The sequence below is a fragment of the Rhinolophus sinicus genome, chromosome 11, assembly GCF_057876585.1.
Source record: "Rhinolophus sinicus isolate RSI-liver-muscle chromosome 11, RSI-T2T, whole genome shotgun sequence".
Classification (NCBI taxonomy): Eukaryota; Metazoa; Chordata; class Mammalia; order Chiroptera; family Rhinolophidae; genus Rhinolophus; species Rhinolophus sinicus.
The window spans coordinates 10,130,179-10,155,858 of record NC_142511.1 but is presented as its reverse complement, the minus strand read 5'-3'; the positions used below and the strand labels follow the sequence as shown (position 1 = coordinate 10,155,858).

Here is a 25,680-nt window from a genome sequence, read left to right as displayed (position 1 = left end):
TTTGGATATTCACTTGACACCTTTTACCAAAATGTATTATTTTACTCCTTTATGAAACTTAAGTATACTAGGGAAAAAAAGTTCTCAAATCCTGGCATTTCATATGTGTAACTTCTAAATGACACACAAAATTAACAAATAGATGGGAGGAGAAATAAAGTGGAGGTACAATGAATATTTTTCTCCAAATAAATATGGTTAGTAAAGTTAAACCTCTCTGAACCAAAGACCACTTTTTGGGCAGCTTCGAACTATGTAAAGCATATCTAGAAACTCCAGAGTAAGCAAAAAGACTAGACACAGCCAAAGTACATTATCACCAAGTCCATATTCTCTATTCACGAAAGCACTAGCAAAAGCCTCCCTTCAGAGACTATTTTTATTTTATACATCATTCTAATAAGTTATATTTTATGAAAAGAAGCAGTGTACGAAAAAGGAGGTTAACGAATACAAGACTCAGCAGTAAGAAGAGCACATGAATCATGAAAAAAATAACCAACAAAATTAAAAAGGAGACATCACAACAGCCTCGACCTGCAATGTCTGAAAGAGGAGACATTAGCCATGTGGCTACTGAGCACTTGGAATGGGGCTAGTCCAGACTGTGATGTGCTGTACTGTAAACCACATACCGAATTCTCCAGACTGAAAACAACAATAACAAGAAGAATGTAAGACACCTTTGGGTGTATGTACATGTGCCTACTAAAAGTGTTTGCATTACATGTGTGGCTCACATTAATGGGGTAACTGTACAGCACTGATCCAGATGGTTCATGTCAAGGCATAAAGCACCACCACGATTCTTACAGCCATGACTCTATTACCGCATCACATGGTAACTGTGTCTATTGGATCTAGTGTGAGTATACGAGTCCTTGCTTTTTTCTGAGGAGATAGTCTACAGCTTTCATCAGATTCTCACTGAGGTCCATGACCCAGAAAACATCAGACCCTGTTCTGAGTGGGCTGAGAACTGAGTCCTGAAGCTTCCACTAGATATCAAGACTAACTGCGATTATTTTCACTATCTTGACCAGACTGTAACAATTCAGTTTAAATGATTTAGGTTTAGAATTAGCACCTGTACAGAATAAAATAAAGCATAAAAAGGTAGGTTACATACCATGCTTCATCTTAAAAAGGGAAGGACAACTGAACAGGAAGGGAGGGAGGGAGGAGAAATTTCAGTCATTCATTCAGTCACTCATTAAGTATTTACTAAATACATATAAGTGTGTTCACTATACAAATCTTTCAACTTTTCTGTAAATATGAAAAATTTCATAATAAAATGTTGGGGAAAATATTTATGGAATACTTAGCAAATGACAGGCATTAAGATAATGCTTTGAGAATAAGATAGATTTATAGCCTTACATAAATAAATGTAATAGGTAGCTATGGAATCAAAATATAATGCAGTATGAAAATGCTCTAATAGAGGAAGTTATATAGTATTATAGGAGCACAGAGGAAGGATTAAATCAGCTGGGGGAATGAAGTGGCATAGAAACAGATCTCACAATGTTTCATACAGAAGGCAATAAAAGATGAGTTTGAAAGTATGAATAAAGTTGGCCAGGTGAAGGGCATTGTATTCATAGCTATCCTGTAGGTACTTTTTCATTTTCTTAAAAGAAAATTTACACAATTTTAAATATCAGATAGTAACCTTAGCAGGAAGAATATTAGAATATAAAAAGTCAGTAACTTACTTTCAATTCTGATGATAGTGTTTCTAGGCAAGTTGCGTAATATTTTTGTGGTTAAAGATTCTGAACTCTGATTATTTTTCAAATTTTTTCTTTCTCTTTTTTCTAAACTATAAACTTTCACCCACATTAAGTCCCTGGCCTTCTCTCAACATTTTCTTCACCATTTTTATCACTTCAACACTAGTGAAAACTCCCAAATTTATATTCCCAGCCCTAACCTTTGTGCACACATTCCTACTCAAATTTCCAAAAGCCTACTGAATATTTTCACCTAAATATTTCAAAACTGCAACAAATTAAACATAATGAAAACAGAACTCATAATCCACCTTCATCTCCCAAATGCTTTCTCTCAAATTTAAGAGTACAAACATATATACCCAGTACTATCAAGCACCAACATGAAACTCCTTGATTTACTGACACTTTAAAATACTAAAAATGCCTATAAATGAAACAAAGAAATCTAAGGTGCAGTGTCTATTACTTATTACTATTTACTAATACTAAGAACACACATTTATATCATTAGTAAAATGTTCCTCAAACAAATACAAAACTCTGTAATTTTATCGGTTGAATATCCTATATTACTAGCTAACACAAACACAAAACATTTCATATTATCCATACTATCAAAATTCATACATCATGCTTGAACATCTGATTCAATACGTCGCTGAAAGGAGTCACTGGCAAAAAGGTAAAACAATAAACTAACTCACATTCGCAAGAGGAAATTTTAGGTAACTGATTAATGCTACCAAAAGAAAACAAAAAGAAGAAAAAAAAACATTAAGAGAAAAAAAAAAAAGACACTTCCTAGTAATTTGTCTGTAGGAAATACATTACAATGGTGGCAGTGGCATGGAGCAAATATTACTACTTCTTCCCCCCAGACATTTAATCTGTGAGAGTAGAAAGTTAGTATTTCATAATATAAAAGATTTTTGCTTTATTTCTTAGAAAAATGAAAAAGGTAATAATACTAGAAGCCAGGGTACTATGAAAAACTCAGGAAATAAACTATAATTTTACTGTGAATATTACAGGGTGGCCTCATTTGATAACTTTTTTTTTTTTTAAACACTAACCGGTAAGAAGCCAAAGGTTCACGAAATTCCACACGATTATTTTTCTTTACATTACTCTCCAGGGTGGTGGCTCTGAGAGGACTACGAGATTTCTCTTTTCGTGATTTAGAAGATTTGGAGTTTGGAGCATTGAGCCAAGAATCATCCAGGTATCTACCATCTGAAGGAAAAGGAAATCTGTGAGAACACATGATATAAAATATGATTGTCTCTGAATGTGGCTAGTATCTAAGGAAATAACTTAGGTATCTATTATTTCTGGCATCTCCAGTTGGATATTATGTAAGTAGATGAAAAACATTTTTGGTTAAATTATTACAGTAACTCAATCTATAGAGAAAGATTGTATTCTAATCAAGCAATGCAAAATAAAATTAGACATAAAATTTCTTTTTGTCAAAGGCTGTCACTCACTCAAAAAACAAGTATCAGATAAACCTAACAGACTCACAGGTTGAAAAAAAAATCACTGTTTCAGTAGAAATACTAACCTGCAAGTTTTAGCCCACTAATTAGGAAACCACAGAATACATGAAAGGTAACCAAAGAAAATATTTGTATTGTGTACATTTATGATAGTATCTCTAAGACAGATATTCCATTTATGATTTTAAACCCCAACAAAAAACATAAATCTTAAGCCAGCTAAATTTCAAAGTGATAGTCTATACCTGCAAATTAAAAAAAAAAAAAAAGACATATATAATCCCCAAAGGCTCAAGATCCAACTGTCATCACTAAAAACAAATGAAAACTCATTGTCAAAGGTGACGCAGTGATGCTAAAGTCCCTGATCAAAAGATGAGAAGACATCACCTACAGTCACTGATGAGGATGCGTCACTAACTACTGAGTACCAAAGGCAAAAACCTAAATGCTATGGGGTACAGTCTCTGACAAGACAGCAAGTACATGGGACTCTTAAGAAGAAATTCAATTGAACAAAACTAACATCAAAATTTATATTTAGTGTATTTATATCTTTGGAAGTAACTTCATACATACCTTTCCTACTTATTTTTCGGGTAGCACTTGCAGATCTCTTGGTATCCATGACAGAATCAAACACAGCTGTACTTGTAGGGGCTACTTCTAATTTGTTTTCAATGTGTCTCAGCTAAAGTTAATAAACACCATCACAACAAATAGGTTAATTCTGTAAATAAACCAGCTATGATTGATTTACATAGTTATTTAAAACTATATTGTTCAGTAGCTTTCTCCAAAGTGGAAAAAACTCAGGAATGTTTTACTTTAATGAACAAAATAATAGTTTTCTCTTTATTTTCTACTTTATCTATACAAATAGCTGGCACAATGCTGCCCAAATTTAGACAAGAAAATAAAAAAGATTCTGAAGAATATCAAAGAGTTTCTATTTGTCTTGACTGATTTCTTTTAATTGTTGGGTTTTTTTTTTAAAGCAGTACATTTTCTGATATTATATTCGGTATTATCATTATGCATATATCTTGTGCATTTTACATGCAAAAATGAGGAAAGAACAATTCAGGTTGACTAAAACTAAGGACTATTCAAACAGCCACAACTTTTTATAGTCTTGTGTCTATAAAATAAGTTTCACAATAAGGACAAAATCACAAGACAGAATTCAGGTTGCCACACACTTTACAATATAAGTCAACTTTTGACATAACCACCAATGTTCTCAATGATTTTTAAAAGCAATTTCTCCTAAATAGTAGAGTATGATATGTTTACAGCAGAAAACAGAAAAGGTATAATAATAAAATGAAGTTAAAATCATCAAAATTTCACCACAGAAAGATAAAAACTTTGTATAAAATTCTGATTTATCTTCTTTCAAATTTTTGTAATAGAGTGTACTCACAAAATTGAAATAATCCTATAATGTTAATAGTTCTATATCAGGCTTTCCCCATTTATATTATGAGCCCTTATCATCCTTAAAAATGTTTTAAAAAACCAAATCATTTTGAAAAACTACTAACAGTTCAGCTCTAAATTAGTTTAGCTCTAAATTAAATTGGAGGATAGAAACTATTCCTAAATAATAGATGCATAATGCTTACGCAGGAGAGAAAGAATATAGATTGCTGTATTTATGGGGCCAAAATCTGACCCTGCAGTATGATCAAATCTAGATTATAGCACCTTTTCCAGATTGATTTTCAAACTAGTTCAAAAGCTAAGGGGACAGAAAATACCATATTCAAACCATAAAGAAACAGGTGATTCAAACTCAGGGAGAATATAAAAGAAAACAAATAAGGACATAATAGAAGAGTAATGTGCAGAGAAAGCAAATGAAAAAGAAAAGCAAAAGGAAGGGGTCTCCCTTTGAAGGGACTATGCATTACTTGTCCAATTTGGCTTCCTAAACTCCAGACAAGATTGGACAGAACACAAATGAGAACAGGTTGCCCACATCCATTCTTCTCCAGTAGCGCTAAGGAAACCGTCTATTATTGCCACAATACGAGGAGGCAACTCACAGTCCATTCAGGATCTAGTTGTTCCTTTCATTTCCTCTGACTGAGCCTTCTACACAGACACAGCCCCACCTTCCCAAATTCATCCTATGTTTTAAATCTTCATTTCAACATACCGCATGAACAGATTTATTAATGGAAAATAAAGAACACAAATTATTGTAATATTTCATGTCATACATTTTATGTTAATGTTCCTGATATCTAAAGTAGTGTCTTGACTACTCTTTTACTATTTAATAGTTGTCATTAATGTTCATTTTGTAATATATGGTATGTAACTTCTTACCAAAATGTTTATTTTTCTATCAGAAAAGCACTATAGGAAAAATTGTAACCTATTCACTCATAACAGGAAATCAATTTTAAACCAGAGAAAAATAAATGGAAGCTATAACTACTTACAGCAGCCTTGGTCTGAGAAAGTGCATCCCACGATGTGGTTATATCTGCTGAGGAACATCGAAACTCACTGAATCAGAACCTCTGAAGTGGACCTCAGAACATGCATTTTAATAAGCTCTCAAATACACTCAAAAGTTTGAGAACCACTTCATTAGACAGAACTATTTCTCAGCAAGTGCTGTATTATATTGAGTCAAAACACGGTTCTTCTCCCAGTATATGGTTTAGAGCTGTATTACAGCTGGAATATCCCACACCCACACACCCCCAGACATCTCCAACAATGTACCCCAATGACCTGAACAAATACAAAATTCTGTATTGCACTGCATTTTACATCATAATGTGTAAAGATTAGAAAACTATTCCAGACTTTGATCTACTAGTAGAAACAAAGGTAAAATCTATTTATTCTTTAGGATAACAGCCCTTCAAATAGTATGAAGCCTCATATTTCCCGAGTCATCTTTCTCGAGGATATTTTCATTTTCTCCAAATGCTCATATGACATGATTTCCAGATCCCTCACAAACCCAATACTCTTCCTCTAGATGTACTCTAGAGGAAGGGTTTGTCAATGTCACTCAAAAATATCATAGTCTAAAGTTACTCCCAATGCATCATTTAAAAAACGTTCAACGAGACTATTACTTTGCTATCTGTGCACTGTGTAAGTTTGTAACTGTATTAAGAGCTATAGTATATCATTTATTGACATTAAGTCAGAATTTCTAAGAAATTGTATAAAACTAATTTTACGTATACTGAGTCTTTATTAAAAAGGATTTTTTACTTTATAAAACAGTTCGCCATAGGATGACATTGATGGTGAGGTCCTTTGTATTTTTAAAACAAAATTAAAATTTAAAAAGTATCCATTTTTTATAAATCAAAGCATATGTAAAATTTTCATTTATTGATTAGGCCAGAATTTTATACATATGACCTAAACAAGGCACTAAGTTCAGTTAAAAAAAACCACATACCTTGAACAGTATCCTTGCTTTGAGAATTCCTTGGATTTGGTAAAGGCACCTCTTTTGATTTGCTGCTCCTCATCCTGCCAATTTACCTACAATCACATCACCAGCATTCATTGGTCATCAATATTATAATGTCAGTAAAGAAAATGCCCTGATTTATCGTGCCTTTCATTAAAGTCAGAAAAAGAATTTGTCATCTCTAAGTTATCTTTATACCCTTTTAAGAATTCCTGACATTCTAATATCTAAGTAGGTCTGTTCTTTATGTAAGAATATACACAACATATAAAACATCACCATTCTCTAAAAAATAGAAAAACGAATTATTGAGGAAAAGGTACAATGAGAAAAATCTCTTTATAGAAAGAAGAGAATCTAACCTGTCAAGCGTATTCTATCTTGAAAGTATAAATTTTAATATGCAAAATGCCTTTTCCAACCCCTTTAAAGTGTTTACCAAATCAAACATTAAACGTATTCAAGATCATTTCTTGGGCAACAATGAAACTGCCTTCCCAGTTAAATGTTTTATAGCAAACATGACAACAACTATATTCTATAGCCATATGGGAATTTTAGAATTACTTACTTATTGAACATTTGTGTATTCTTTTTTGCCTATTTAATCCGTCAAGAATTAAGAGAGGTGAACAACACTATCTTTAAAATGTTTGTCTGTTATGGTATATAAAAATATACCTCCATAAACATAAAGTTGTTAAAAAAATTTTATAAAGACACTTTTCTAATTTCTCATCTTCCCCTTGCCACTGCTCAGAGCATCATCTTTACCCTAAATTATGGTAAAAAGCTTCCTAAATTATTCTGTTCCTAATCTATTCTCCATACTGCAACCACAGTTATCTTTCCAAAACAGAACCTAACAACTTGCTTTTATAACTCTTCAATGCCTATCACCCTACAGGAAAAAGTTCCAAATGCCTTAGCAGGATGGAACTTGGAAGCCTTCAAACGTTGATGTACAGTCTTACCCGCTGCTATCTTCACTGTATACCAATTGTTCCTGTCAAATGACCACACCTAGAGTGCATTCTCTGCACATCTAGAAATAGTCATTATCTCCCTATCTTCTTTTCCTAAATTTTCTCTGACAGTAATATTCTTCAAGACCAAACTCTACTGTCATCACCTATAGATCTTTTCCAGACTGTGCTTTAATAGAATTACTACTTCATCTGTTTCCCACAGCATTCTGTTCACTTTTTATAGCCCTTATTAACTAACACACACACACACACACACACACACACACACACACACACACTCACCCATTCATTGAATGAGTATTAGGTGAACACTTAATGCTCACAATCTAATTGGAAGAGGAACATATGAACGGTATATAATGCGATGAGTTATATAATAAAGTTACAAAGCGCATATTTGTTGATACAAATATCAACAAATATCAACCCCACAAGGTTGTCCGTAAGGACTATATCTTCTAACTCATCTTCTTATCAACAGAACCCTTCAATGAATAAACAAATGGCAGTGCTGGAAGCTATTATGATCTCAATATAAACAGAAAAGAATAAAGAGGAATCAAAGGCAGAGCTGCCAGTGAAAGGATGAATAGGGTGGGGAGTGGGGTAAATCAACAAAAGTGACAAGAAACATGATCACAGCAGCAGACGAGGTGGTTTAAAAGCCAGGCTGGGAAACTATTCATAAAAAAGGAAGAGGAAACACAATTAACATACACTACTAGGCCAGTAAGCCAGGGGGGAAAAAAAAAACTGGGGAATGGAATTCACAACTAATTTGCAAGTAGCCTGTAAGAATAAACTACAAGGCACACACACAAAAAGCTTAATTGCCCTTGCTGATGATAACAGGGAAAAAAAGAGGGCTACAGGTGGCCATATAATAAACGAAATGTATGATACCATGGAAACAATGGGAGTCATTTGATAAAAGCCCATCATCATTAACGTGCAATGAATCAGAAAACTAGAGCAAAAGATAATGCTATTGCTCTGGCTATAATCAAGTAAGAGCCTTATTATGATTAGGCGAAAAGAAAAAAAAAAAAAGCACAAGAACTACTATGCATAAACTGTACTGGAGGTCCATTTATTCACTCTCTGGACATGAACAGATAATTAGCAGTTAAACTGGGGCAATAAAACACTGGCATCTAGATTCATTAAACAGCAGAAAAGGAAGACGACATTTCCCCCAGCTACACACCCAGAGCAAAAACTAAGCACTAGACCCATGGCTTCAACCTCACAAAAAAATCTTTGTGTTTCTTGGAGGGGAACGTGTGGCCCCCGCCTAACGATTCTTTGCAGGGATTACTAGAGGGGTCCTACTGCTACCTGCCAGACCACAACTTGCCACACACATCCACACTATTAAGAATTCTGCTGGCAACCAAAGTCCCTGATTCTGGAAGGACGGTGATGTCGCTGAGTACCTATCCTCAACAGACCCAAACTCCACCTGACCTACAGTGAAACGCAGTAGCAAAGTCTCCACAATACACGAGTATCTAATGGACAGTAAGCGGCCAGAATCCTAACATGGAAACTGAAGTAACTGTCCTAGATCATATGCAATTCATTCGGTCAGGAAAGTCAATGTTTTCCTTCTAAAACCCAACCAGCATCATTCCTTCTCCTCAAATCCTACAAGTCAAAGTGAGTTGAAAGAGGGAGGTGGAGCGCCTAACACTTTTTTCATCTATTATCATTTTTTTTCATTCTCTGGTATAGTCTCACTTAAGAAAATTTACTTAAAAGTAGGGAAACATTTATATCCATGCCCCAAAAAACAAATTTGGCATATTCTCTTCAAATATCAGTAGTATATTTTCCTCTTTTTCCCATTCACCTCCTGTTTTCTTTTCTGATATTTTTCCCTCTTGCTTTGCTGTTTTCCATATTAATCTCTTACCTGACTTCCTTTCCTCCCTTTCTTGCCTTTAATTTCTATATCTAATTTCTGATTTCTGTATCGAATATTCATATTTATACATGTTTAACTTTTCTAAATCTAAAAAAGGGATTACTCTATGAATAAAACTACAATGTAATAAAATTTCTCTCAAAACTCAAAAAGACCTTTACCACACTGAATGAGACATGCAATATAACATACACATACAGATATATATACTCGTACGTATATGTGAATACGAATTTATTGAAATATAATATGATAACAAGCTTGGCTTCTTTTTTAAAAATCTGAATACATGATGAGAACGGGCACTAAGGTTAATGTACAAAATATAAGTCTTAAGATGCCAGCATAGCATTTCAAAATGTACCTCTGGTCATAAAATCATCATATCGTATCTGCTAATTGTTTCTTCCATGGCAAGTAGGAACACACAGAAAACGTCCTTTGTATTTAAATACTTTTTACATACAGTTCTTGAAAGTCCTTATTCCCTCCACTCACACTCTATAGCTAGTTTTCAAGCCTGTAAAGACAACTCTCTCCCAAACCGCCCAGACGTGCATCCCGTCATCCCCACCGCAAGGACTTTCAGAGCAGCCACCGACGCCTTCCAGCAGGCAGCTGCGGGGCCGTCTCCTGAGCCTCCTTCTCAAGCAGCCCTAGGAGCGGAAGGACCCAGATCACGTTATAAACAGAGATGCAGAGGCTCCACCCCCAAGAGATTCTGAATCAGTGGGTCTGCGAAGACGCCAAATAGCAGTATTTTTAAAGGTCTACAGGGATCCCAACACAGAGCAGGCTCTGAGAACTACACGTCTAGAGATTATCTTCAATTCTACTCTTTGAAACCTGACGCCTCCAAAAACACTGTTGATTCCATAAAAACAAGCATTGGTGGAGAAAACCAATCCTGTTTCACAACCACCTGAGAACATCTCTCCTCCGAAGCTAGAACACCTGACAGCAAAAATCCCTTTAAACCAGAAGCCAAAATTGCAGCCCCTCTAACACTGTGGGGGAGACTATGAGGGCAGTTAATAACCACAGCTACCATTTTCTGTGTTCCTTCTAGGTGGCTGAGGACTGCAGTTTCCCAGATATGCTTCCTACTCCCTATCACAACCGGTGAGGCAACTACTCACGTATCGATTTTGATGAACAAACAGTATCAGACAGACTCCAGAACTAATCCAAGGTCATTCAACTAATGAGTGACAGAACCAGAAATTGAATCTTCATCTCCATCTCTCTCTCTCAAACCTCTGAAAGCCTCCAACAGTTATTTACATAATGCCTCTCATAATAGTCAAACTCAGCCACCACTATAACACAATCTCCTAGCCTCTCTTACAATTTCATCATGAGGCCCCTGGCTTTCCCACCTAGATTCTATCCTCCTTAGAACCTCTGTTCCATTAACTTCTATGCACTTGACCTTCTTTTAGAGAAACTCATTTAACCAGCGTTCCTCAACTGTTATCAAACTCACTCCAAAAGGCAGAGCTTCCTGACAAATATCTACAGATGAAGATATTTATTCTCCCCTCTCTCCTAAATAGGGCAGGTAAGATGCTCTTGTAAACTCCTTGATCCCCCCGCCACCACACTGTTGCAGCAGACTGTATTCCTGCACACTCATGAAGAACCTTTTCCTCAAGCTGACCCGTGCCACCCATTAATTTAACAAATAACTGCTGAGTGCTAAGCATGCAGTAGGAATGACTAGAGCTTAGCAGTGGGGCCATAGCTGTGACAAGAATAAACGTGGTCCCCACATTCAAGGAGTCCAAAAGCTGGCTTTGGAAGGTTGATATTCAACAAATATTAGAAATGGGATAAAAATAATTAAGGAAAAAATGCAAGTGCTATAAAAACACAAACAGAAGGAACTCATCTAAAATGTGAAGTAGAGAGGACAGTGTCATTTAATCCAAGATCTAAAGGATGAATAAAGAATTTAGCTAAGGATAGGCAAGGAAGAGCTTGCCAGGCAATAGAAAGAATGTGAGAATAGTCCTGAGACAAAAAATGCATGACAGTTGAAGTCCTAGGCATTAGACAGAGAAAATGGTGCGAGAGGAAGCTGGAGACGGAAAGGAACCCGGACATGATTTCACTGCTGTGTTCAAAGGACCGAGTGTGGCCACTCTTCTCGAGCACTGACCAGTTTTCAGAAACCAGTAACACAGAATCTGTATCACTCTGTTGCACTGTCTCCTTACTGTACTGCAAGCTTTTTAAGTTTCAGAAAACTTAAAAATACTTTTATTAATCAAGTAAGTGACTCAAGAGTTTCAGTCTACTGTCCATTTTACAGTGAGTTTAACTGGCATCTTGTAGAGAAACAAGTTGATTCATGCAAAAGCTAAAGCATAAATGAACAATACTGCTTTGTTCACATTAAAGTCAAGTATCGTAAGAACTAAAAAAGAAACTACATTTGACATGGTTCTATTTGCACCATGTAAAATATAAATGAAAGCTCATACTGTACTTCATTTATTACATATTGATCCATCCTTCTCTCCATCCACTCATCATTTCATCTTATTTTTGATGTACTACAAATTTAATTTCAGATGTCAGTAGTTTTCCACAAATAGCATGCATATCATCAAGAAATAAATAAATAAATAATAAATGAAAGCTCAAAACAATAATCAACTTCCAAAGTCAGCTAAGGATGACTCTAATTTGCCAAAAGAAAATGGATACACAATTTCACTAAGGCTATAACAAATTATATGAAAGGAATCTGGCTGAAATGACATGAACCAAAAGCGGAAGGGTCGGTAAGTCAAATAATGATGCAACCTTATAAAATGATTTGACTTCTAATAGCAAACAATATCACCAAAATATTCCCCTCATAAGTACAGAAAACTAACAGCCAAGAAACTGAAAAGAATTACATTTACGATTTAACTTTCCCTCTTACCATGCAGGCTAAGAGTTCATAACTAGGGAGAATGGGGAACGAACAGAAACAGTAACTTTTAGAGGAAAGGCGCCGTAAGAATATTCATCTATTTCCAGATCTCCCCACCTCCATGTTCTCGCAAGAAACCTCAACCATCAATTATATTTTCTCTCATGTGTATCTCTTTCCTTCTCCCCTCTCCAAGATTCTTCCTATGAGCATTTATACTTAATCAAGTCTTCTTACTTAAACAAAAAAGTCCCTCAACCCACCTCCACTATTGCTCTCGTTTTCCTTCACAAACTTCTCAAAAAACTGAATGCGTTCCGTCTCCATTTAGAGCTTACTTTTCAATCACTCTTCAAGCAATGCCCGTGTGGTTGCCACCACCGTTGGTTGTCACCGCTGTTTCTTTACAACACAACATCTCTCACTAAAATCACCAAAACCTCATCTCCAAAACTAATGGGCATTTTCTAACAAAAAGTTCTCAACCTGCCTGACTTCTTGGCAGCTTTCCTCCCAGCTGACCACTCTCCTGACACACTCTTTCCCTTGGCTTCCATCCACTCCACTCTGATTTTCCATCCCCTCTCCACTTCTTTCTCACTCTCCTTTGCTAGCTAGTCCTTCTCCTTTAAATCTTAGGGGTCAAGAGGGTTTGACCTTGAGCTCTTTTCTAACACTGCACTCTCCCCTGGGTGACCACAGCCACGCTCAAGGCTTCAAATAGCATCCACGTGCCAATGACTGCCAAGACTCCAGTCCAGATCTCTGCTATCCTAACCCATATATCAAATTGCTAATTTAGTCATCTCAAAGGCACATCAAACACGACATCTCCAAAAGCCAACTCATGATGATTCCCCAAAAGCAAACGAGGTATTCCCTATCTCAGTCCAGCTGCACAAGCCAGAAACAGCCGTAAGCGGTGATTATACTACGTGCCTCTAAGGTCCTTGTCTACTGTGAATTTAGAGTCTAAACCCCGAGTTCTCAGTGTGGTCCAGGGATCTCTCAGGGTCTATGAGATAGATCTTTGGGGGAGGAGGGGTGTTTTTGAAGTCAAAACTATTTCCCTAATAGTATTAAGGTATTATTTGTCTTTTTCACTCTCATTCTGAGTGTGTATAGTGGAGTTTCCCAAAGGCTACATGACATATGATATCACAACAGACTGAATGCAGAAGCAGATACGTATGAGAATCCAGATGTCTTCTATTAAGCCAGACATTAAACAGTTGAAAAATGTCAAACAATGTCACTCTTTTCACTAAATGGTTGTTTTTGTGTGTTTTTTTGGAAAATGTAGTTATTTTTCATTTAAAAAGGTTGCTTGTTAATATATGTGTTTACTGTTATTATAAGTAAATATGTTGAAAATTTCTAATACAGTAAATAATACATATAGCCCACATAAACAAAAGCTCTTCGAGTTTTCAGTAACTCAGGAGTATGAAGTGGTCTTGACACCAAAAAGTTTGAGAAATCCTGTTCTACACCGATTGTATATACACAAATAAGATGTAAGACGACATTTTGAAGTAGCCAGTTCTCAATTATGTTCTAGCAGCAAATGTTCCTTTCACATTTGACAGTGCTCGCTCTCATTCAGTCAGACTGATTCAGCTCAGTTATTTATTGGGGTCCTACTACGTGCCAGGCACTAGGAATAAAGGATGAAAGAAATGACTGCATTCTGGCTCTCAAGAGAGTTTTTTCCATAGCTCTGCTACATTTCAGTCTTCTCATCCCTACCAGACCCTATGAAACAACCATCCGCCTGAAAGGCTGAGAAAAGACAAGCCTATAACAGTAGTCCTAACTAGTCTCGATGGACAATGGACAAATGTGGGAGGGACCAGGCTAGGAAAAGCAGAAAGCTTTCCAGCTCTAAGTCAGACCTATGACACCGTTCCAAGTCAACTATCAATAACCAACGCTCCCATAGCATCACGTACAAATGACCTGAGAATTTAGCTTCACCTCCCTTTACATATAAAATACAAACCTCAACGACAACTTTGACAAATACTAGGTTGAACTACTGTAATCCAGGAAAAACGATGTACTATTTGGTGCCAGTGTGGTCTCTGGAGTATAGGCGACAAAATAAGGATCACAAATAACACCATGTCCCCCACTAATATGAAGAACTAAACTAGAGAAACCGAAGGCATTGAGTCTTTTACTCAAGGAGAACAGGAAAAAAAAAAATCCTTAAAAATAGGAGCCTATATTTTGCTCTCACACTTTCTAGTTATCCTGAATATTTCCTCTTCAAATTAATTTCAAGGAATACATCCCCAAAAAAGTATCTTATATTTGCAAGTCAGGATTATTTTTCACCCTAAAGGGTAAAGCTTCCACGACCACAGCTTCCCTGATACATAAGGAACTTAACACTGGTTAACTCCAAGGAGAGGCAGTGAGGGTCCATGATAGGAAGGCGATTTTTCAGTGGATGTGTTTCTGAATTCTTTAAAAACAGGTGCACTTATCACTTTTTTTGGGGGGGGGCGGGGGGGGACCAGGAAAATTTTTGAAAGGTTTCCTTCCATAGTCAATAACTTAGCTAATTTAGAGGCTGTTAAGGAAACACAGACAACTACTTTTTCTTCCACTGGAAGCTTCTACGGACTCCTTGCCCTAGGGCCGTGGCTCCCACTTCATCTTACCGCCTCCCCCACACTGTTATGTGCACATCTGTCTCTTACATGGGACTGCGCGGATGACGGTTTACTCCTTTTCCATCCCGCGTCCAGTCCATGCACAGCACACAGCGCACACTAGGCGCTCCACACCTGTTTGCCGAAAGATGCTGGTCTCATGGGGAAGTCTCAGAATCCAATTCTGAAATGCAAAAAGGGCAAATGAAAGACCAAAAGGAAAAAAACAACAACAGGTATTTCATGCAATATGAAGAGGTTAACCATTCTGAAGCAGAAAGTTTCTTTCACGGTAACATGTAAGAAAAGAAAATAACAGTTATGTGTACATACGCATTTTATATTTTAAAACAAGCTCAAAACTAAAAAGAAATTCTTTACTAAAATTCTTACTTTATAGATTTAGACATGCAAATCTATGAAAAATGAATGAAATGAAGCCTGTTAATTTGTAGCCAGTGCTATTACTCACAACTGATGTTTAAATCTATTTTTAAAAAGGGAGAGATGCCACAATTCCATAAGCAGTTTTTACAAGTCCACTACAACCACAAAAACTTTAAGTGCTTAACTTTTAAAAAAGCACCAAACCCCAAACTTATCATAGATAAACCAGATTCTTCTGTTTGCAAAAATATCCTTCTAAAACTCATCATACAAAAATGTAGCATCTACACAAATTTGCAGAGATGCATCTATTGTATAAGTGTAGTCCAACTTCATTTATAACTAATCACAGAATAAAGCATATTAAAGCTGGAAGTTAGGGATCATCTGGCCTCATGTTTTCAAATATTAGTAATGACCATTAGTAGGTACAAAAAAAAATCTGAACAGAATTAAACGGACAATATCAAGGTATCAAGGTGTATTGAAAGTAGTAAGGGCATTCTTATTTTATTTTTAAGTAAAACTTTCATTCCATTTTATATAGAGATATATATATATATATATATATATATATATATATATATATATATATATGAATATTATGGCCCCACGGAAAATATATTTCTTACTCTGAGTGTCCTAGTCAAGAGTTCTAGAGGTTCCCAAGCTTGTTCCCAGAACCCTTAGTGTCTCAATATTTTTTTCATGGTGCCAAAAAAATACCAGCTGTTTCATTTGTTAGGTAGTCCGGTCCATCACTTTCATTTACTGTTTCACATGGACTTTCACACAGGACATGCTTTTTATCACAGCAACCCCCTCAAACCTAGCTTTTTGAAGACATACTGTCATCACAGGGCCTGCAGCACAATCTCATGAGTACTACCTCAAATTAAATGTGTGAGCAGTGTCCCGCACGTCATATATCCCACAGAGATCCCACAGCTGGCAAATATTACTGTTTCCCTCAAAAATCTAAAAATACCCCAGAGTGCCTGCCTGAGTTCACTCCCGTACTCCAACTTAACTTGGGGCACAGCTTGGGAATCTTGGGTTTAAAAAATACCGATCTAGCCTATGTGCTCACTTTGTAAATCAAGAAATAAGATTTAAGGTCACCAACTAGTAGAAACAGAAATATACTTATTAGGGATTTTCATAGATGAAGTTTAACCTTCCATCAACAAAAGTTTTGAAATAGAATCTAATCATGTCATATGAGCCTATATGATCAATCACTATTACTCTGTACTTATGTAAATAATCAGGCCAAGTCTCATGAGACCAGACTTTGCAAACAAATTAGACTTCCTTTGATTATCTTTAATAGAAATGTGGGTGGGTGTAGAGAGAGGTTTTTTTGTTTTTAAATGGAAAATTAGAATGCTTCCTTGTGGGTTCTGTCTGGCACATTTGCCAACTGTTACCAAATCCTAAATTCTTCTGGCTACAACTCTCCATATTAATGTTTCCAATTTTTCTCCCTTCTATCATGGAATCATGAGAACCCGAGCTGCCCTTTTCCCCCCAAAAGTTTTACAAGCTGAAGCTGGATGACTTAACATAAACGTAAAAGAAAAACGACCATAAGAGATCATGTATTGGCAACCTTCATGCTGCCCAGTGTACAGACCACTCAGAAAGTTCAACAGCACAGGATGCCTTCGTGAGAGACATTCTAACTGCAAACCAGGAAATTTCTTCAGGTGGTCACTGCCATCCCCACTCCACCATCTAAAGATGCCTCAAGCTCAAGATTTCATTCTGTTGATGAAATCTGTAGGTCTCTGAAAAACTATATTTGAAAACAAATTTATATGACTGTATAATAGAAAAAAAATTCTGCTTCAATATTTTCTTTGTTTAGAAAAAAGTTTTCAAAAATTATAAAAGTGGGACTTAAGATAATAGAAAAGTATCTAATTTAAAAAAAGGAAAGTCATCCACTCCCCCAGGGATAACACAGCTAATAGAATAGTTTGATGTCTATTCTCACAGACCATTTTCCATATACATGCAAATCAAAAGAAAATCAAACTACATTTCTTTGCCTGTGTGTTTTTTTTTACAAAATTGAATTATATTCCAGTGTCGTGTACTTGATTTTTTTTTACTCAATATTATATAATGAACATTCTTCCATGTCAGTACGTAAGAGTAAATGCAAACACTTATGTGCTTATTATGCTTACTTAGGGTTTAAGTATTAACCCATTTAATTCTCACAAGAGCCGCGTAGGAAATAACTACAATTACATCCACTGTCTAGATGAATTTTAAAAACCTGCTAATGGTCACAGCTAATAGATGGTGCAGTTAGGATTTGGACCCTGAAAGTCGGCCCCATGGTACCTGTGCTCAACGATACACTCAGCTACTTCTCAACCTGTTAACAGGTGCAGAGTACCTCACAGCATAAACATACAAAAATGTTAACTACTGCCCTACCATTGGACATTTAGGACACTTTCTTGTTATTTATAAATGTTAATGACATTTATCTGTAATGATGCTAAAATGAACATAACAGATTTGTTCTTGCGCTCTTGTATCAAAATTTCTGTAAGACACAGTCCTAGAAATGAAATGACTATCAAAAAAGTGTACTTTAAATTTGATAGGCAATGCCAAATGTACTTCCAGAACGTTGTCCCAGTTGTACCAATTTATAGTCCCAATGACAGAGCAGAGAATTGAGATTCATTTTTAAGTTAGCAAATATTTTTGATTCATGAAGAGAGGGGCTGTTTTGAGGTTTTAGTTAACACTGACGTAAAACAGACTGTCTGGTTGTTCACAATTATCCTCTGATTTGATAATTATCTGACACAAAACAAAGGTAGACTTAGCAGCTATATAGTGGATTCTTCATCCTGTTATGAAGCCAACTATGGGTGAGATATTTCCCTTACACGATACTCTGTTTACTTATGTATAAAATGTGGGAATTGGACTAGCTGGCCTTTAAGATTTAAAACTCCCCATGCTGTAATTAAGCAGTGACTTAAAGTTATTACAAGCCTGTAATTATAGTACTAGTATAACAGGTCAAGGTCTTAAAGCATCTATTTTCTTTAAATTACAATAACTATTGCCAGAACACCTAGGCCAATCATTAAAATAGTCAATAAAGTTTTCAAGATCCACCTGTGGCTTATTCTCAGAGGCTTTTAAATCCCAGGCTGTTATTCCCCTCCTACAAAGCAAATTTTGAGTATACCTCTGGAGTATATTACTAAGAAGAGTTGAGGTGGGTCTAGGAACCACGAACTAATTGTGTTTTTGTTTTTTAAATATTACGCGTAGATCACTCTTTAGTCAACATATTCAACCAATGTTTATTGACTGTATTTATTTAGTCAACGTATTCAACCAGTATTTATTGCTAGGCACTGGGTGCATAGTAGATAATAGAGGACCTCTCCCATCATAGAACTTACAGACTAGATGAGAAAGGCAAATAATCACCCAAAATAACCACTAGTAAATATAAAGTTACCCTTGTGATAACCACGAACCTAAAAACTGTTAGTGCAGAAAAAAACTATGCAATCGTTCGATCAATCAGGTTTCTGGACTATTTGTGATACTAGAAATTGTTTGACATGGGAGGAGAAGTAAAGGAAATTATTTGGGGAGCGCCCTTCTAGTTGTTAGATGGGGTGTTGGCCGATTCATGAATCGCTGACTAAAGCCAATTAGATCTTCAAAAAAAGGAGAAAATTATTTCACAACTTGCCCCACACTGCAAAAACACAAATCATGTGTAGATGGCCGGTTAACTTTTTAAATTATCCTTCGTTTCTACAATAAAATCACCAAGATGTTACGACTTTTCAGTTATGCTACTGACCAAGGTGGCTTGAATATTCCTTTTACATAACAAGAGAGTATACGCGTATATGATCTGAAGTACCAAAGATGACAGAACTATGAGCATCCAAACAAAATGAGAGACAAATTAATTACAATTGTTAGGAACATATTTTCAAGCAAAAAGTACATATAGAAGTAAAGCAATCCATTATCATAATTCATAACTTGTTAAGAATTTCAAAATGCTATAAAAACACTAATGTTTTTAAAGAACTGAAAATCAGTATAGGATCAACTGACATGTCAAAAGGAACAAACATTTTTTTTTAGATTTTAAAAAACCAAATGCCAGAAGTATCTATAATATTCGATTTAAGATAAAATGAATTCTAGAATGTTAATCAGACTTACTGTGATCATTTCACATTATATGTAAATATTGAATCATTATGTTGTACGCCTGAAACTAATGTTATATGTCAAATATACCTCAATAAAAAATAAATAAAATAAAAACTACCCTCAATCATCTGCAGGAATAAGAGCAGTGTTCACATAAATAAATGAACTTTCTTGTGTGTCGATTTCCACAACTGCAAAATAAGGATATTTGCCAAACCGACTTCATAAAATTGCTATGAAGATTAAATAAAATAATGTATGTGAAAGCACACCAGAAAATGATGTCAGTTATTTTAGACAGCAGCTTCTTTTTTGCTCCCTCTATAACTCAGAGCAATTTAATAAATAATAAAGTTGGTTAGACAGGAACTTCATCTCCTGTCTCCTGTCCATGACATGGTAGGAGTGTTGGGCAAAAGAAAATGGGCAAAAGATTGGCAATCAGAAGCACCAGAAAAAAATTCAAAACTTCCTAATTCATAAGTTGATTACCCTGTTGTTCAAGTATGAACGCTCTTATATAACACTACACACTAAGTAATCTCCGAGAATCAGAGCTATTCTTTCACATACGTACGAAATTGTTTACATATTATAACTTACCATCATTCTTACAGTTCTGCTACTATGAAAAGATGATACACAAGTATTTATCAACACATACAATGTATTCTAGGTTAATGTTTACTTTCTGATTCAAGTATCTTCAATTCAACGCAATGAGGGTTCAATGGTTCATATTTAATTACATTGGAGTCTGTCAATTTAGCACACCAAAACAAACTACTACTCGCACGCCCATGGGTTTGAAGCAACTTCTACCACAGGTCTAACAATCAATTCTCCAATGTCACAATCCCATGTTATTAGCAGCACACTGCCTTATTTATTTAAAGACAATATTTTAAACTAAGACATTTCTGAAATGGGCAGCAGCTGTCAATGTTTTATCATTGCTTCTACTAACCTTTTTCAGGTTGTTACTACGTCTGCCTCAGATAGCCTTTCCTTTAAAACCCTTAAAATAACAGGGCAGGAGGAGGCATCGTTAACATGGCAACAGAACCGACCATTAACGACTTTTCCAAACTCAAGACAAGGATCACCATCAAAACAAAACAATCAGGTGGAGTACGTGGATACTGATGACTATTCCTGACAACCTGTTTTTTCCTATATGAAGGATTTGCTACTACACTAAAGCCACATGAAAATCTATACCTACGTGCAGTTTCCTATCTGAAAACTAAAAATCCAGCCGAATTCCAACCCATATTTGTAACATTAGCCAAATATTATGTAGCGTGTTGGGCTACATTTAAAGAGAGGGCGGGGTGGGGGGGGGAGGAAGGAGGGAATGACAACTTTCAAAGCGTAAAGCTTTTTAAATCTCCCCCTTAAATCATCTGTTAATAAATCGGTAGCCTGCATTCAGTAGCTGCTAGACTGGAGCAGAAGATCAAAGTTTTTCCTATACTTGAGAATGTTTATCCCTACCCAAAAGGAACAGAAACTAGTCATCCTTGCCACTGGAGCCAGTTCCCCGGAATTTCCCCAAATATGCCTGATCTCTAAAAGACACTTCGTAGACCAAAGGTGAGAGGCAGCTTACGTCTTTTGCAGAAGAGGGTGGGGGGCAGGCTCTGGCAGGTAAGGGAGGAAATCCCGTCTCCGGCAGGCACGGGTGGGACTTCAAACCCAGGTCTCAGGATGACCAGCCCCGCAAAGCCTCACGACCCACGGCGGTTCGCCGAGGGGGACGCCCGGCTGGGCCAGAGCCCCCCGCGCCCCGCCCCGCCTCCCTCGCTGCCACCGGGGGGACCCGGGACCAGGGACAGAAGCAGCAGAGGCTAAGCGAGCGTCCGCGGTCCCAGCCAGGTCCTCCCGCAGCTCACCTGAGAGTGTCGCCTCCGCCCTCGGCTCCCACGGTGCATCCCGCGGGGCCTGGCGGAGGGTGCAGTGACGCCGCCCCTACCGGCCCCAGGGCTGCCCGGCCTGGCCTCCCCGCTCCGGGGACGCCCCGGGTGCCCGCTTCGCACCGGCTCCCGGGAGCCGCGGGTCTGCGAAGAAGGAAGGAGAGGCGGAAAGGCTGCCTCTCCTCCCCCACAGCAAGCCAGCCCCTCAGCGGCCGCTCTCTGCAGTTCCCTCTGGCGCAGGTCTGGCCCCACTCCCCCGCCCGGGAGTCACTTCGGCAGCGGCGGCCCAGTCGCCATTACAGCCCAACAACTGACACGGAGGAGGAGCGGCGCCGGCAGCAGTGGCGGTGGCGGCGGCGCGAGGCAGGGCGGGAGCAGTAGGGGCCCGGGCAAACCTCGCGAGAACTGTCCCGAGACGTTCCACAGGAATGCAACCTTCGGTTAGGGCCATGTTGAGTGTGTCCAAAGGTGAGGCAACATAAAATGAGGAGAGGACCCTCGAGGGCGCCATGATTGGTGTGGCTAAGTTTGAGCCTTGCAGGGCTGGGGAGGAGCCAAAGCAGATCCGCAGCGGACACCTCCCCCCGCCCTCTTCCCCTGATTCTAATTGGGCCTTCTGGCTGCGCCTTTCACCCTCGGCCGAAAAAACAAGCTGGGGCGTTGGCGAAGATGAACTCGAAGTCTAGAAATTGCAGCTTCTCCGAGTTTACGATGTTTCACCAATTGTGCAAATAAATCTTCTTTACCCCAGTCAGTTTCAGAGTGATTGCAGCTTTGCGGCTGCTGCAGTTATCTACTGCTGTCACTGTGGCCGTTTTATTCGCAAGGGTTACAACAATTCTGTTCAGCAAGTAAAACGGAGTTTCCTCCCATTAGGAGCTGGCATTGATATAACTGTGCTTTGAGAATCTCTCTGTGATCAGCGTATCTCCTAATATGTTTATCCTCTTGCCCCAATCTCCGCGTGGTGAATTCTATCACCTGTCAAGACTTAACGTAGCATAAATGACAGCTCGTCTGCAAATCATGCCACCTTCCGCTAGGTGTTCACTGCGTACAAGCTCCCCACCCGTGACTTGCTTCCACCTTCTGAAGTCCAATAGCTATTTACCCTGAGACTGTTTCTCATTTTTAAGTCTTTTGAGGATTTTTAAGTGTTTTTTATCTCTCTATACCCCAATGGGGCCTAGCATAATAACTAGGACATTGTAGGTGCTCAATAAACGCTTGTTGAGTAGATCAAATCAATAAAAGCAGAAGGCACTAACTGCCCCCTCTTTGGTTAAGGCCTATGGCTTTGCCTAAATAGGAGATATATGGACATACAAAAATTCTGCACAAAAATATGTACTGTATCTCCAGGAAGGTATGCTGGAGGGAAGAACAGGCAATGTGGGTATCCCACTGGTGCAAGTGATAGCAAGAAAAACAACATAAAGAAAGATTTAGGTTTTCCCCAACCTTTCTATGCAAAGCAGTGGGGATAGATGTTTTTCATGCTATTTTACTGAATTTATACAACCACCTTATTAAGTATTATACTCACCTTTTTAAAAAGAGGAAATGGGTTCTGAAAAGTTAAGTAATTTGCCCAGTATTATACCATCAGTAAACGGCAGGTATGAGAGCTGAGGTCTCCCTTACTCCAAAGCCCGTTTATACTTTTCCACCTCCGTGCTACTTCCTGGGCAACAGAAAAAACTCCAAAAGTTCCTGTGACTACATGGGGAGCATTGCTACCCGCATATCAGCCTATGCACAATCTTATGCTTTGTGCTGATTCCTGCCCTCTTCCTCACATCCCAAATATCAACCTCTCTCCTTTTCAACATCCCATAACTCTTACTGTCTATACCCTACAGATTAGCTCTCGAGCATATTAAGTGTTATATTATTTGCTCACTGTTTCATGAGAGTAATTAATTCTGGAATAAGATTGGAAGCTTAATGAGAAAAGTTTTGTCACCATTCCCAGTAGTTTCCACAGTGCTAGGCACATAATAGATGTTAAATAGGGTCCCCTTTTTTTTTCCTACTTCTTAGTAGACACCAAGATTGGATTTTCCTGCACTTTATGGTTTTTGTTGATTACGATGGCTTGGACTCCTAGTTTTCTTTGTATAACTGGGACTTGGCCCGAAACTTCTAACTAAACTCTGCAATTGTCTGTTACCCACCTCCACATAGATACAGAAGTCACCAGCACCTCCACCTCCCAAATTATACCCCACCTATGAATGAAATCATATGGTTCTCAACTTTTTCCGTCTGAATTGTGTCACTTAGCATGATATTCTCAATATCCATCTATTGTGTTGCAAATGGCAGTATTTCATCTTTTTCTTATGGCTGAGTGATATTCCATTGTGTATATATATATATATACCACATCTTCTTTAATCATCTATTGAAGGACACTTCAGTTATTTCCATGTTTTGGCCACTGTGGATAATGCAGTGAATATAGGGGTACATATATCTTTACGTATGTTTTCAAATTTTTCAGTCAGATACTGAGAAGAGGGATTCCTGGGTCATATGGTAACTCTAGCCCTAATTTTTTGAAGAACCTCCATACTGTTTTCCATCATGGTCGTACCAATTTACATTCCCACCAGCAGGCACCACTATTCTTCTAATTCAGGCTCTCATTTCTACTGCCCAAATGAATTGCGGTTGTCTTCCCAGAGTTCAGAGTGAGTTTTGTCCCTGCTCTCCTCTGCCTGACAATGTAAGTAAAAATTCCTCACCTCAGTCATCAACACCTTTCTCAATGTGGCACCAGCCTATCTTTCTATCTCCCTGAAGTAACGCAGCATGGAAAACATAGAAAAGACAGGGATGTGGTGTCAGGAAGACTTCAATTCAAATCTTGGCTCTGTCACTTACTTGCCCTATGACTCCTCAAAAACCTCCATTTTATTGTCTATAAATCAAGGCTAATGGTATCTACCCTGTAGGGTTGTCTTAAAAATTAGAAATAACATCTGACAAAAACCTGGCACATAAAAGATAGAAATAAGCAGTGGCTATTAATACTCCCCTACCTGGATGCTAATTTGAATCAAACTAGATCTCAGACACGGCCTTCTCATTCCTACCTCTAGAACTTTATTCCCTAACCTGAACCACATATCCCCTGATTCACAATTTCTGCCACACTGTTTAAGTACAAGCTGACAAACTACCTACTGCAGGAAAAATGGGATGACTGCTCATACTTTGCAGGTACTCTTTCAGCCCTGGACTCCTGTGTATCTCCCTTAGGACTGTATGTACTATTGATACTTCTGCATTTATCTTCTACTTAATTATTCCTTAGACTGTAAAGCCCTTTATCTCCTTAAGCGTGGATTATGAACATGAACTCTGGAGTCAAAAGGGCCTGGATCGAATCAAATAATTTTAGTCAAGGTACTTAACTTCTTTGTGCCTCAGTTTCCACATCTGTACAGTAGAGATTACAATAGTACCTACTCCATAGGGTTTTGCGAGGATTAAAAGAAACAACACAGGTAAAGGACATAGCATGGTACTTGGCACATGGTAGGTGCTCAAAAATATTGGTTATTTTTACTATTTTTAAAATAAATTAAATAGGTGCCTTGCATATAGTAGGCACTCACTATTTATTTAATTGAATTTAATGTTTGTTGAATTTAATTAAATTTTGGGTGAATAGCTACATGTTTTCTCTCCTGAGAATGTAAAATTTGACATTGATCCCTAGACAAAACAAATTGAGAAATGGAGAGATATATGGTAATGTAATGAGACCACTCACCATTTGAGGTAAATTGAATAAAATTATGTATCAGGATTAGTTAAAGACATTTCTGTTGAAATGTCAAGCCTAAATGCCAAATCTGATCTATAATCCTGTCTACCGCCTTTTCAATAATAAATTCCACCATTCAGGTTGCAAATCTAACAAGCTATGCAATTCTAACAAACTATGG

The 25,680-nt window shown here is 37.5% G+C and overlaps 1 protein-coding gene across 4 annotated transcripts in view; it reads right to left on the bottom strand.

Annotated features, from left to right (window-relative positions):
* The window catches only part of CEP350 (centrosomal protein 350), a 107,453-nt gene extending 85,377 nt beyond the window's left edge, over positions 1-22,076 (bottom strand). For 3 of the 4 annotated variants that reach the window (XM_019732838.3, XM_019733025.3, XM_088801605.1), the window contains exons 1-6: positions 21,701-22,049; positions 15,246-15,381; positions 6,681-6,766; positions 5,695-5,741; positions 3,821-3,932; positions 2,816-2,975 (exon numbers count right to left, since the gene is read on the bottom strand). In XM_019732838.3, coding sequence (XP_019588397.3) covers positions 2,816-2,975; positions 3,821-3,932; positions 5,695-5,741; positions 6,681-6,753 — 392 coding nt within the window. In that variant the 5' untranslated portion in view covers positions 6,754-6,766; positions 15,246-15,381; positions 21,701-22,049. Of the gene's footprint in view, positions 1-2,815; positions 2,976-3,820; positions 3,933-5,694; positions 5,742-6,680; positions 6,767-15,245; positions 15,382-21,700 lie in introns of all 4 variants that reach the window. The other variant, XM_019732931.3, reaches the window with a different exon arrangement.
* Positions 22,077-25,680: the final 3,604 nt, after the last annotated feature.